General features: G+C 42.3%; 1 protein-coding gene across 1 annotated transcript; it reads left to right on the forward strand.

Moving 5' to 3' along the window:
* Positions 1-289: 289 nt before the first annotated feature.
* On the forward strand, positions 290-14,621 carry LOC135533807 (NACHT, LRR and PYD domains-containing protein 12-like; the record flags this gene model as incomplete). Its single annotated transcript, XM_064961032.1, has 6 exons — positions 290-353; positions 3,567-3,740; positions 5,439-5,612; positions 12,580-12,753; positions 13,797-13,843; positions 14,286-14,621. Coding segments are annotated over 6 exons (842 nt in total), but the record flags the coding sequence as incomplete, so codon positions are not given.
* Between the last annotated feature and the right edge of the window lie 1,852 nt (positions 14,622-16,473).

Below are 16,473 nucleotides of genomic sequence, written 5' to 3' on the forward strand. Positions count from 1 at the left end.
TTGAATAAATGCATTGATTTTCATATTGGTATAACAATATAACCATACAATTCTAGAAGACAGAGGATGAATCTATATGTTGTTTGAGAGAATAAACCAAATGCATCTGCCATTGTACATCTACACTACTGGTGTTAAATTAACAGTGTGTTTGTGAAGTCATGATGATCTCTTTGTCAGGCTGTCAGACTGTGGAGTCACAGAGAAAAGGCTGTGCTTCTCTGGTCTCAGCTCTGAGGTCAAACCCTCACACCTGAGAGAGCTGGACCTGAGTAACAACGACCTGAAGGATTCAGGAGGAAGCTGCTCTCTGCTGGACTGGGGGAATCCCACAGTAAACTGGAGACTCTGAGGTCAGTATTCCTGTAGTTGGTCAACAAGTGATAACTGTTCACCAGATCCACATGTGTTTTTACCATATGTTTGGACAGTGAAGCTTACAGTTTAAAATGTGGTGCTATGCTCCACTTTTGGATTTGAGATAGCCATGTTGTTTTTAATTTGTTGTATTTTTTATTTCACCTTTATTTAACCAGGAAGGCTAGTTGAGAACAAGTTCTCATTTACAACAGTTATAAACTGCACTAGTGTTTATTCTCGAGAGTACTGACCATGATACAATTTACAACAGGTTATAAACTGCACTAGCGTTCATTCTCCAGAGTACCCACCATGATACAATTTACAACAGGTTATAAACTGCACTAGTGTTTATTCTCGAGAGTACTGACCATGATACAATTTACAACAGGTTATAAACTGCACTAGCGTTCATTCTCAGAGTACCGACCATGATACAATTTACAACAGGTTATAAACTGCACTAGCGTTCATTCTCCAGATTCTCAATTTACAGAGTTATACTGACTAGTATTTATTCAACCATGTACTGACCATGATACAATTTACAACAGGTTATAAACTGCACTAGTGTTTATTCTCGAGAGTACTGACCATGATACAATTTACAACAGGTTATAAACTGCACTAGTGTTTTATTCTCGAGTACAGCCATGATACAAAGAGGAAAGCAAAAGGTTTACATGAACAATTTACAACAGGTTATAAACTGCACTAGTGTTTATTCTCGAGAGTACTGACCATGATACAATTTACAACAGGTTATAAACTGCACTTAGTGTTTATTCTAAAGAGTACTGACCATGATACAATTTACAACAGGTTATAAACTGCACTTGCGTTCATTCTCGAGAGTACTGACCATGATACAATTTACAACAGGTTATAAACTGCACTATGTGTTTATTCTCGAGAGTACTGACCATGATACAATTTACAACAGGTTATAAACTGCACTTGTGTTTATTCTCCAGAGTACTGACCATGATACAATTTACAACAGGTTATAAACTGCACTGCACGAGAGTACTGACCATGATACAATTTAGGTTATAAACTGCACTAGTGTTTATTCTCCAGAGTACTGACCATGATACAATTTACAACAGGTTATAAACTGCACTTGCGTTCATTTCGAGAGTACTGACCATGATACAATTTACAACAGGTTATAAACTGCACTAGTGTTTATTCTCGAGTGTACTGACCATGATACAATTTACAACAGGTTATAAACTGAAAATGATGTCATAGGTTTCAACTGTCCCTCCTCCACTCCGGAACAATAGCCGTATAGTTCCTCCACCAGTTTCGATCATTTATGACCAGGCCAAGGCCTCCCTGTGTAGATAACCGCTTCTATCCAGTCTGACGACAAGTTCATTCATTTCTACCAAGGAAACAGACAGTCATTGTTCTAATTCTTGATTATATTTACACACATTATATTCAGTACTAAGGTTAAAATAATATTAATAAATCTATACAGTAACATAATAGTATTCTGATTTGGATGTGTTTTAGATTATATTTTTCCGAATAGAAACTAAATGGTGAATAATGTCCTGTCATTTTGGAGTCAGTAAGAATAGAGAAGATGTTTCTGATCACTTCTACATTCATATGGATGCTACTATGATTATGAATAAACATGAATGAATCATGAATGATGATGAATGAGAAAGTTACAGAGGCACAAAGATCATCCCCCCTCTGTTATTGGTAATGGTGAGAGGTTAGTATGTTTTGTTGTAGCCTCTGTTATTGGTAATGGTGAGAGGTTAGTATGTTTTGTTGTAGCCTCTGTTATTGGTAATGGTGAGAGGTTAGCATGTTTTGTTGTTGCCTCTGTTATTGGTAATGGTGAGAGGTTAGCATGTTTTGTTTGCCTCTGTTATTGGTAATGGTGAGAGGTTAGCATGTTTTGTTGTAGCCTCTGTTATTGGTAATGGTGAGAGGTTAGCATGTTTTGTTGTAGCCTCTGTTATTGGTAATGGTGAGAGGTTAGCATGTTTTGTTGTAGCCTCTGTTATTGGTAATGGTGAGAGGTTAGCATGTTTTGTTGTAGCCTCTGTTATTGGTAATGGTGAGAGGTTAGCATGTTTTGTTGTATCCTCTGTTATTGGTTAGGGTGAGAGGTTAGCATGTTTGTTGTAGCCTCTGTTATTGGTAATGGTGAGAGGTTAGCATGTTTTGTTGTAGCCTCTGTTATTGGTAATGGTGAGAGGTTAGCATGTTTTGTTGTAGCCTCTGTTATTGGTAATGGTGAGAGGTTAGCATGTTTTGTTGTATCCTCTGATATTGGTAATGGTGAGAGGTTAGCATGTTTTGTTGTAGCCTCTGTTATTGGTAATGGTGAGAGGTTAGCATCTTTGTTGTAGCCTCTGTAACTTTCTCACTCATCATTATTCATGATTCAGTCATGATTTTCTTAATCAAGGCATCATCCGGATTAATTCATTATTGTTTAGAAACATGGTATCTACTCTCTTAGACAGAAAATTACCCCACTCATCATCCACCATTTTATTGTTGCTCAAAACACAACCCAAAAAAACGACTAAATACTAAACGTTAGACTACTTTAATACACAATAAGTAAATTTGTCAGATTACTTATGTCTTCTTCAAATGGGGAGACTCGAAACATAGTGTTTTAATTTTTAATCGCGAAACAGATATGTATTTAAATACCCTCAAATTAAAGGTGACATTATATATTGTCACCTCATATGAAACATTTGATCTCAAATCCAAAATGTTGGAGTTTGAACCATATTTAAAATGTTAGCTTCACTGTCAATAGATATGGTGTGGACTGTATACTCAATACAATCTAAATCTGATACCTCACTGTCGAAATAGATATGGTGTGGACTGTATACTCAATGCAATCTAAATCTGATACCTCACTGTCTAAATAGATATGTTGTGGACTGTATACTCAATACAATCTAAATCTGATTCCTCACTGTCTGTCTTCTGACTAATACTGCTTTTCAAACTGTTCTGGTCAGTCTACTGTAATATTTGTACTATACATGTTTCTATCTGCAGGCAATACTTTGATCATTTGTCATTTTTAATGATGATACATTAATTTACGAATAGATATGGAAGGTTCCATATGTTGACAAAATATACTGCCACTTTTTTCACCACGAAAGAATAGCAGTGTGATTTTAAAATGATTTGACTCTTTGCAGGCTGTCAGGCTGTCTAGTCACAGAGGAAGGCTGTGCTTCTCTGGTCTCAGCTCTGAGGTCAAACCCCTCACACCTGAGAGAGCTGGACCTGAGTAACAATGACCTGAAGGATTCAGGAGTGAAGCTGCTCTCTGCTGGACTGGGGAATCCCCACTGTAAACTGGAGACTCTGAGGTCAGTATTCCTGTAGTTGGTCAACAAGTGATAACTGTTCACCAGATCCTGTGTTTACCAGGCACACATAGTCCACACCATATGTGTTTGGACAGTGAAGCTTACAGTTTTAAATGTGGTGCAATGCTCCAGCATTTTGGATTTGAGATATTATGTGTCATATTAGGAGACAGTACATAATGTCACCTTTTATTTGAGGTTAAAGGTGAGAAGTAAGTATGTTGTTGTAGCCTCTGTTATTGGTAATGGTGAGAGGTTAGCATGTTTTGTTGTAGCCTCTGTTATTGGTAATGGTGATATGTTAGCATGTTTTGTTGTAGTCTCTGTTATTGGTAATGGTGAGAGGTTATCATATTTTGTTGTAGTCTGTTATTGGTAATGGTGAGAGGTAATGGTGAGATAGGTAATTAGGTTAGCATGTTTTGTTGTAGCCTCTGTTATTGGTAATGGTGAGAGGGTAGCATGTTTTGTTGTAGCCTCTGTTATTGGTAATGGTGATATGTTAGCATGTTTTGTTGTAGTCTCTGTTATTGGTAATGGTGAGAGATTATCATGTTTTTTAGCCTCTGTTATTGGTAATGGTGGTAGCAGTAGTCTCTGTTATTGGTAATGGTGAGAGGTTAGCATGTTTTGTTGTAGCCTCTGTAACTTTCTCACTCATTATTATTCATGATTCATTCATGATCTTTCTCAGTCAAGGCGTCACAGGCTTGATGTCGTCATTGTGTTCGAGGAATTTGGGACCAGATATACTTTTGACTAATTTAATACACTTTAAGTGTCAGAACACTTATGACTTCTTCAAATGGGGGGGACGAGATACATAAAATGCTTTAATGTTTCTAAACGTTGAAACAGATATGTATTAAAATATCCTCAAATATAAGGTGACATTATATACTGTCACCTTATATGAAACATTTGATCTGAAATCCAAAATGTTGGAGCATAGAGACACATTTACAATGTTAGCTTCACTGTCAAAATAGATATGGTGTGGACTGTATACTCAATACAATCTAAATCTGATTCCTCACTGTCTGTCTTTTGACTGATACTGCTTTTTAAACTGGTCTGGTCAGTCTACTCAAATATTTGTACGATTCATTGTTCTATCTGCAGGCTATACTTTGATCATTTGTTATTTCTAATAATTAAACATTCATTTATAAATAGATATGGCAGGTTTCAGGACACAGATATATTTTTTATATTTGAAAATGTAAAAAACATATACTGCCACGATTTTCACCACCTAAGAATGTTTCTATCACAAATGATATGGCAGAACAGGCAACTAAACATAGAATAACAACCCACAAACAAACCAAGAAATATGGTTCCCAATCAGAGACAACGATAAACAGCTGCCTCTGATTGAGAACCAATCCAGGCAACCATAGACATATAAACACCTAGACAAGACAAACCCATAGATGTACAAAAACTAAACAAGCCCTCGTCACACCCTGACCTAACTAAAATAATAAAGAAAACAACGTTAACTAAGGTCAGGCGTGACATCTGCAGGAAATACTTTGATCATTCGTCATTTATAATAATGATACATTCATTTATGAATAGATATGGCAGGTTTCAGGACACTGATATATGTGAATATGTTGAAAAAATATACTGCCACTATTTTAACCACCAAAGAATATCAGTGTGATTTTAATATGATTTGACTCTTTGCAGGCTGTCAGGCTGTCTAGTTACAGAGGAAGACTGTGCTTCTCTGGTCTCAGCTCTGGAGTCAAAGCCCTCACACCTGAGAGAGCTGGACCTGAGTAACAATGACCTGAAGGATTCAGGAGTGAAGCTGCTCTCTGCTGGACTGGGGAATCCCCACTGTAAACTGGAGACTCTGAGGTCAGTATTCCTGTAGAAGATGGCACGGGAGGCAGATGTGGACAGGCCAAAGGTCATAACCAGATCAGAGTCCAGGAGGCACAGAGTGGCAGACAGACTAGAGGTCAGGACAGACAGACTGGACAGGACAGGCAGACTGGTCAGACAGACTAGAGGTCAGGACAGGTAGACTGGACAGGACAGGCAGACTAGAGGTCAAGACAGGCAGACTGGTCAGGACAGGCAGACTAGAGGTCAGGACAGACGAGAGGTTAGGACAGACAGACTGGTCAGGCAGACTAGAGGTCAGGACAGGCAGACTGGTCAGACAGACTAGAGGTCAGGAAAGGCAGAATGGTCAGGCAGGCTAGAGGTCAAGACAGGCAGAATGGTCAGGCAGACTAGGTCAGGACAGGACAGGCAGAATGGTCAGGACAGGCAGGAGAGGTCAGGACAGGCAGAATGGTCAGGCAGAAGAGAGGTCAGGACAGGCAGAATGGTCAGGACAGGCTAGAGGTCAGGACAGGCAGAATGGTAAGGCAGAGGCTAGAGGTCAGGACAGGCAGAATGGTCAGGCAGACTAGAGGTCAGGACAGGCAGAATGGTCAGGCAGGCTAGAGGTCAGGACAGGCAGAGTGGTCAGGCAGAAGAGAGGTCAGGATAGGCAGAGTGGTCAGGCAGACGAGAGGTCAGGACAGGCAGAGTGGTCAGGACAGGCAGAATGGCAGAAGAGAGGTCAGGACAGGCAGAATGGTCAGGCAGGCTAGAGGTCAGGACAGGCAGAATGGTAAGGCAGACTAGAGGTCAGGACAGGCAGAATGGTCAGGCAGAAGAGAGGTCAGGACAGGCAGACTGGTCAGGCAGGCTAGAGGTCAGGACAGGCAGAATGGTCAGGACAGGCAGAATGGTCAAGACAGAGAGAGGTCAGGATAGGCAGAATGGTCAGGCAGAAGAGAGGTCAGGACAGGCAGAGTGATCAGGCAGGCTAGAGGTCAGGACAGGCAGAATGGTCAGGCAGACGAGAGGTCAGGACAGGCAGACTGGTCAGGACAGGCAGGAGAGGTCAGGACAGGCAGAATGGTCAGGCAGACTAGAGGTCAGGACAGGCAGAATGGTCAGGACAGGCAGGAGAGGTCAGGACAGGCAGAATGGTCAGGCAGAAGAGAGGTCAGGACAGGCAGAGTGGTCAGGCAGGCTAGAGGTCAGGACAGGCAGAATGGTAAGGCAGACTAGAGGTCAGGACAGGCAGAATGGTCAGGCAGAAGAGAGGTCAGGGACAGGCAGAATGGTCAGGCAGAAGAGAGGTCAGGACAGGCAGAATGGTCAGGCAGACGAGAGGTCAGGACAGGCAGAATGGTCAGGCAGACGAGAGGTCAGGACAGGCAGAAGAGTTCAGGACAGGCAGAATGGTCAAGCAGAGGTCAAGACAGGCAGAATGGTCAGGCAGACTAGAGGTCAGGACAGGCAGAATGGTCAGGACAGGCAGGAGAGGTCAGGACAGGCAGAATGGTCAGGCAGAAGAGAGGTCAGGACAGGCAGAATGGTCAGGCAGGCGAGAGGTCAGGACAGGCAGAATGGTCAGGCAGACGAGAGGTCAGGCAGGCAGAATGGTCAGGCAGACGAGAGGTCAGGACAGGCAGGCAGAAGAGTTCAGGACAGGCAGAATGGTCAGGCAGACTAGAGGTCAGGACAGGCAGAATGGTCAGGCAGAAGAGAGGTCAGGACAGGCAGAATGGTCAGGCAGAAGAGTTCAGGACAGGCAGAATGGTAAGGCAGACTAGAGGTCAGGACAGGCAGAATGGTCAGGACAGGCAGGAGAGGTCAGGACAGGCAGAATGGTCAGGCAGAAGAGAGGTCAGGACAGGCAGAATGGTAAGGCAGACGAGAGGTCAGGACAGGCAGAATGGTCAGGCAGGCTAGAGGTCAGGACAGGCAGAATGGTCAGGCAGAAGGAGGCAGGTCAGGACAGGCAGAATGGTCAGGACAGGCAGAATGGTCAGGCAGACTAGAGGATTTCAGGCAGTCCAGAAAACAGGCAAGGAAAACAAAAACCGGGAGGAACAAATAGAAGCAGGAAAGAAAAACACTGGTTGACATGATAAACATACAAGACAAACTGGTACAGAGAAACAGAAAACACAGGGATAAATACACCAGGGAACACAGGGATATATACACCAGGGATACACCGGGGATATATACACCAGGGATAAATACACCAGGATATATACACCAGGGATATACACCAGGGAAACACAGGGATATATACACAAGGGATATATACACCAGGATATATACACCAGATATATACACCAGGGAAACACGGGGATATATACATCAGGGATATATACACCAGGGATATATACACCAGGGACATATACACCAGGGATATATAGACCAGGGAAACACAGGGATATATACACCAGGGATATATACACCAGGGATATATACACCAGGGATATATACACCAGGGATATATACACCAGGGATATATACACCAGGGAAACACAGGGATATATACACCAGGGATATATACACCAGGGAAACACAGGGATATATACACCAGGGATATATACACCAGGGATATATACACAAGGGACATATACACCAGGGATAAATACACCAGGGATAAATACACCAGGGATATATACACCAGGGATATATAGACCAGGGATATATAGACCAGGGAAACACAGGGATATATACACCAGGGATATATACACCAGGGATAAATACACCAGGGATAAATACACCAGGGATATATACACCAGGGATATATAGACCAGGGATATATACACCAGGGATATATACACCAGGGAAACACAGGGATATATACACCAGGGATATATATACACCAGGGATATATACACCAGGGATATATACACCGGGGAAACACAGGGATATATACACCAGGGATATATACACCAGGGATATATACACCAGGGATATATACACCAGGGAAACACAGGGATATATACACCAGGGATATATACACCAGGGATATATACACCAGGGATATATACACCAGGGAAACACAGGGATATATACACCGGGGATATATACACCAGGGATAAATACACCAGGGATATATACACCGGGGATATATACACCGGGGATATATACACCAGGGATATATACACCAGGGATATATGCACCAGGGATATATACACCAGGGAAACACGGGGATATATATACACCGGGGATATATACACCGGGGATATATACCAGGGAAACCGGGGATATATACACCAGGGAAACACGGGGATATATACACCGGGGATATATACACAGGATATATACACCAGGGATATATACACCAGGGATATATACCAGGGATATACACCAGGGATATATACACCAGGGATATATGCACCAGGGATAAAACACAGGGATATATACACCAGGGATATAACACCAGGGGATATGCACCAGGGATATATACACCAGGGATATATACACCAGGGAAACACAGGGATATATACACCAGGGATATATATACACCAGGGATATATATACACCAGGGATATATACACCAGGGAAACACAGGGATATATACACCAGGGATATATACACCAGGGATATATACACCAGGGATATATACACCAGGGAAACACAGGGATATATACACCAGGGATATATACACCAGGGATATATACACCAGGGAACACCAGAAACACAGGGATATATACACCAGGGATATATACACCAGGGATACACAGGGATATATACACCAGGGATATATACACCAGGGAAACACAGGGATATATACACCAGGGATATATACACCAGGGATATATACACCAGGGATATATACACCAGGGATATATACACCAGGGATATATACACCGGGAAACAGGGATATATACACCAGGGAAACACAGGGATATATACACCAGGGATATATACACCAGGGATATATACACCAGGGATATATACACCGGGGATATAACACCAGGGATATATACACCGGGGATATATACACCGGGGATAAACACGGGGATATATACACACCAGGGATATATACACCGGGGATATATACACCGGGATATAACACGGGGATATATACACCAGGGAAACACAGGGATATATACACCAGGGATATATACACCAGGGATATATACACCAGGGATATATACACCAGGGATATATACCAGGGAAACACCAGGGATATATACACCAGGGATATATACACCAGGGATATATACACCAGGGATAAATACACCAGGGATATATACACCAGGGATATATAGACCAGGGATATATAGACCAGGGAAACACAGGGATATATACACCAGGGATATATACACCAGGGATATATACACCAGGGATATATAGACCAGGGAAACACAGGGATATATACACCAGGGATATATACACCAGGGATATATAGACCAGGGATATATAGACCAGGGAAACACAGGGATGTATACACCAGGGATATATACACCAGGGATATATACACCAGGGATATATACACCAGGGAAACACAGGGATATATACACCAGGGATATATATACAAAGGGATATATACACAGGGATATATACACCAGGGATATATACACCATGGATATATACACCAGGGATATATATACACCAGGGATATATACACCAGGGATATATACACCAGGGATATATACACCAAGGAAACACAGGGATATATATATACACCAGGGATATATACACCAGGGATATATACACCAGGGAAACACAGGGATATATACACCAGGGAAACACAGGGATATATACACAGGGATATATACATCAGGGATATATACATCAGGGATATATACATCAGGGGATATAACACAGGGATATATACACCAGGGATATATAGACCAGGGAAACACAGGGATATATACACAGGGATATATACACCGGGATATATACACCAGGGATATATACACCAGGGATATATACACAGGGGAACACAGGGATATATACACCAGGGATATATACACCAGGGAAACACAGGGATATATACACCAGGGATATATACACCAGGGATATATACACCAGGGATATATACACCAGGGATATATACACCAGGGATATATACACCAGGGATATATACACCAGGGATATATACACCAGGGATATATACCAGGGGAACACAGGGATATAAACACCAGGGATATAAACACCAGGGATATATACACCAGGGATACACCAGGGGATATACACCAGGGATATATACACCAGGGAACACAGGGATATAAACACCAGGGATATAAACACCAGGGATATATACACCAGGGATATATACACCAGGGATATATACACCAGGGATATATACACCGGGGATATATACACCAGGAAACACAGGGATATATACACCGGGATAAATACACCGGGGATAAATACACCAGGGATAAATACACCAGGGATATATACACCGGGGATATATACACCAGGGATATATACACCAGGGATATACACAGGGATATATACACCAGGGATATATACACCAGGGATATATACACCAGGGATAACACAGGGATATATACACCAGGGATATATACACCAGGGATATATACAAAGGAAACCAGGGATATATACACCAGGGATATATACACCAGGGATATATACACGGGGATATATACACCAGGGAAACACAGGGATATATACACCAGGGATATATACACCAGGGATATATACACCAGGGATATATACACCAGGGATAAATACACCAGGGATATATACACCAGGGATATATACACCAGGGATATATACACCAGGGATATATACACCAGGGATATATACACCAGGGAAACACAGGGATATATACACCAGGGATATATATACACCAGGGATATATACACCGGGGATATATACACCAGGGATATATACACCAGGGATATATACACCAGGGATATATACAGGGATATATACACCAGGGATATATACACCAGGGATATATACACCGGGGATATATACACCAGGGATATATACAGGGAAACACAGGGATATATACACCAGGGATGTATACACCAGGGATATATACACCAGGGATATATACACCAGGGATATATACACCAGGGATATATACACCAGGGATATATACACCAGGGAAACACATGGATATATACACCAGGGATATAACACCAGGGATATATACACCAGGGATATATACACCAGGGAAACACAGGGATATATACACCAGGGATGTATACACCAGGGATATATACACCAGGATATATACACAGGGATATAATAATAGGTATGGTGTATATCCCTGGACAGGTGAAACAGATCAGGGTTTGGACTGATAAATCTGATACCTCACTGTCTAAATAGATATGTTGTGGACTGTATACTCAATACAATCTAAATCTGATACCTCACTGTCATGGTGTGGACTGTATACTCAATACAATCTAAATCTGATACCTCACTGTCTAAATAGATATGGTGTATATATACAATCTAAATCTGATACCTCACTGTCTAAATAGATATGATGTGAAACTCAATACAATCTAAATCTGATTCCTCACTGTCTAAATAGATATGGTGTGACTGTATACTCAATACAATCTAAATCTGATTCCTCACTGTCTAAATAGATATGGTGTGGACTGTATACTCAATACAATCTAAATCTGATACCTCACTGTCTAAATAGATATGGTGTGACTGTATACTCAATACAATCTAAATCTGATACCTCACTGTCTAAATAGATATGGTGTGGACTGTATACTCAATACAATCTAAATCTGATACCTCACTGTCTGTCTTCTGACTGATACTGCTTTTTTAAACTGGTCTGACAGTCTACTATAATATTTGTACTATACATTTGTCTCTCTACAAGTAATATTATGATAATTTATAATAATGACATTTTTAATGATGATACATTAATTTATGAATAGATATGGCAGGTTTCAGGACACTGATGTATCTGAATATGTTGAAAAATATACTGCCACTATTTTCATCACCAAAGAATATCAGTGTGATTTTAATATGATTTGACTCTTTGCAGGCTGTCAGGCTGTCTAGTCACAGAGGAAGGCTGTGCTTCTCTGGTCTCAGCTCTGAGGTCAAACCCCTCACACCTGAGAGAGCTGGACCTGAGCTACAATCACCCAGGAGACTCAGGAGTCAGACTGCTCTCTGCTGGACTGGAGGATCCACACTGCAGACTGGAGAAACTCAAGTATGTAGAGGGTTTATGTCAATGTTCATATCAGACATGTTTCACTTATCAGGCTGGTTAAGACAAACATTATTACCACCACTTGGACAAAGTTATATGCTGAATGTGTGTGTGTGTGTGTGTGTGTGTCAATGTGTGTGTGAAACACACACACACATACACACTGGATACACACACAGGACACACACACACCACACATCATACACACAGGATGAAGACACTGTACACATCATACACACTGGACACACACACTGAACACTGTAGTGGAAATGTTCTCTATTTACCAAATCCTGAGAGCAAACCACCACAAGTCAGAGTTATCATAAAGTCCATCTTTAATTATATGATATAGATATATATCCATCGCAACCCTGTGACTCTCAGATCAGTTCAGTGTCTATAAATGAATTCTCTGAGAGTCCTTACACATTGCAACTGAGATCCTTTATAGCAAAGACACACATAGCCAGGCAGCATTGGCCATAAATTATGTTCAGCTTTGTCTCCTAAGCTAAGTTATTTTGTCGCTCTCAGGACCATAAAACAAAACCTATCAACAGGCAGATATCAAATACACCCCTCCTTGGCAAGATCACAGAGACACAGTGACTGGCACACAGACATTGTGGAGCCAAGAGATAATTGGTTTAAAAGATATGTTTACCTATGAAGACAAGCTTGACCCCTCCCAGCGGCCCAAGTAACTTATCCCAGAGAACAGATAACTGCAACAGCATTATCCAAAAATAGACATTCTGATGAGAAGTAACAAGCAATAATGAAAATAAAACATCTCATCTATGTTACCCAACTAATTCCCCAACAACACACACAGACAAACATTCTTACCAACGCTTGACCTGCATGTGTGTGTGTGTGTCCAGTTTGTGTGTGTGTGTGTGTGTGTGTGTGTGTGTGTGTGTGTGTGTGTGTGTGTGTGTGTGTGTGTGTGTGTGTGTGTGTGTGTGTGTGTGTGTGTGTGTGTGTGTGTGTGTTCAGGTGTATCCCTCAATGACTGTCTGTTCTTCTGCTTACCGCTACAGTGTGGAACATGGTGGAGAGAACACAATGAAACCTGGACTTAGAAAATGTGAGTGTTGACTGCTGTGAAGAATATGACTAAGAATAAGTCTCAATTCAAGTTAAGTCAAAGGCCACCATCATTACTGACTTGGTCATATTAAATATCAGCTGTAGTTCTACAGAAGCAGAAATCAGGGACACCAACGTTTACAAAGAGTTGATTTGACTGTGTGTGTGTGTGTGTGTTCAGGCTGTGTGTGTGTGAGTACAGTGTGTGTGTGTGTGAGTCAGTGTGTGTGTGTGTGTGTGTGTGTGTGTAATTAATGTGAATAAGTGTGTTTTATATTACCATACAGTATAACATATGATCATTCAACAAGTCTCAAGTTACCTAACTTCTCCTTTTGACACCTAGAAACATCTACATTAAATGAATTAGTGGAAAGTGAGTTAACATTCTAATGTGAATGATGATGATTTCTAATATTGTGTCTGGTTTCATCCATCAGATGTCTGTGATCTCACGCTGGACCCAAACACAGTAGACAGACACCTCTCTCTGTCTGAGGAGAACAGAAAGGTGACATGTAGGACAGAGGAGCATCCGTATCCTGATCACCCAGAGAGATTTGAGGACTGGGAACAGGTGCTGTGTAGAGAGGGTCTGACTGGGCGCTGTTACTGGGAGGTAGAGTGGAGTGGGAGGGGGCTGTTATAGGAGTGACATATAAAGGAATCAGCAGGAGAGGAGAGGGTAATGACTGTTGTCTTGGATACAATGACAAGTCCTGGAGTCTGTTCTGCTCTGACAACAGTTACTCTGCCTGTCACAATACTAATCCCACTACCATGACGTCACCCTCCTCCAGCCCCCACAGAGTAGGAGTGTATCTGGACTGGCCAGCCGGCACTCTGTCCTTCTATAGAGCCTCCTCTGACACACTGACCCACCTGATCACATTCACCTCCACATTCACTGAACCCCTCTATCCAGGGTTTGGGGTTTGGGATGACTTCCAGTGTCCCTGAAATAATAACCTGACACACACATACACACACTGGACTCACGAACACACACACACATACTGGACAAAAACACACACACACACTGGACTCACGAACACACACACACACACTGGACTACACACACACACACACACACTGGACTCACACACACCCACACACTGGACACACACACACACACTGGACTCACACACACACACTGGACTCACACACCCTGAACACACACTGGACTCACACACACACACACACACTGGACCGTTGGTACACACACCTGTCACACACAGTTAAACACACACTGAAAACACACATACACTGGACGTTTTACACTCACATTGCACACACACACACTGGACAAACACACACACTGGGCAAATGACTGTTGCACACACACACACTGGGCAAAGACACACACACACACACACACTGGACACACAAGCTTTGAACACACACTGGACTCACACAGACACACACACACACACACACTTGGCACAAACACAATGACTCACACACACACACTGTGACTCACACACACACACACACACACACACACACACACACACACACATTGGACTCACACACACACTGCACTCACACACACACACTGGACTCACACACACACACACACACACTGGACTCACTCATAAACATCACACACTGAACACAGGACTCTCAGAGACACACATTTATACACACTGAACACACACTGACACACACACACACTGACCGACACACACACCCTGAACACACACACACACTGGACACTTTATGATAAACACACTGGAAACACACACACACTGGTACGCACACTCACATTTCACACACACACGCTGGACAAACACACACACACTGGACAGACACACACACTGGACATGACACACACTGAACACACACACACTGAACACACACACAATGGGCAAAGACACACACACACAATTGGACACACACACACACACACTGGACAAACACACACACACACACACACTGGACAAACACACAAACACACACACTAGACACACACAAACACACTGGACAGACACACAAACACACTGGACAGACACACACACACTGGACAGACACACACACACACACTGACAGACACATACACACTGAACACACACACACTGGGCAAAGACACACACACACACACACACACACAATTGGACACACACACACACTGGACAAACACACTGAACACACACACTGAACACACACACACACTGGACAAACACACACACACACTGAACACACACACACTGGCAAAGACACACATGCTAGACACACACACACACACACACTGGACAAGCACACAAACACAGACACACACACACTGAACACACACACACGCTAGACACATACACACACACACTGGACACAAACACACACACACACTGAACACACACACACACACTGGACACAAACACACACACACACTGAACACACACACACTGGGCAACGACACACACACACACAATTGGACACACACACACACACTGGACACAAACACACACACTGAACATACACACACTGGGCAAAGACACACATGCTAGACACACACACACACACACACACACACACACTGGACAAGCACACAAACACAGACACACAAACACTGAACACACACACACGCTAGACACACACACACACACTGGACACAAACACACACACACACTGAAC

Source organism: Oncorhynchus masou, unplaced genomic scaffold, assembly GCF_036934945.1.
Source record: "Oncorhynchus masou masou isolate Uvic2021 unplaced genomic scaffold, UVic_Omas_1.1 unplaced_scaffold_2674, whole genome shotgun sequence".
NCBI lineage: Eukaryota > Metazoa > Chordata > Actinopteri > Salmoniformes > Salmonidae > Oncorhynchus > Oncorhynchus masou.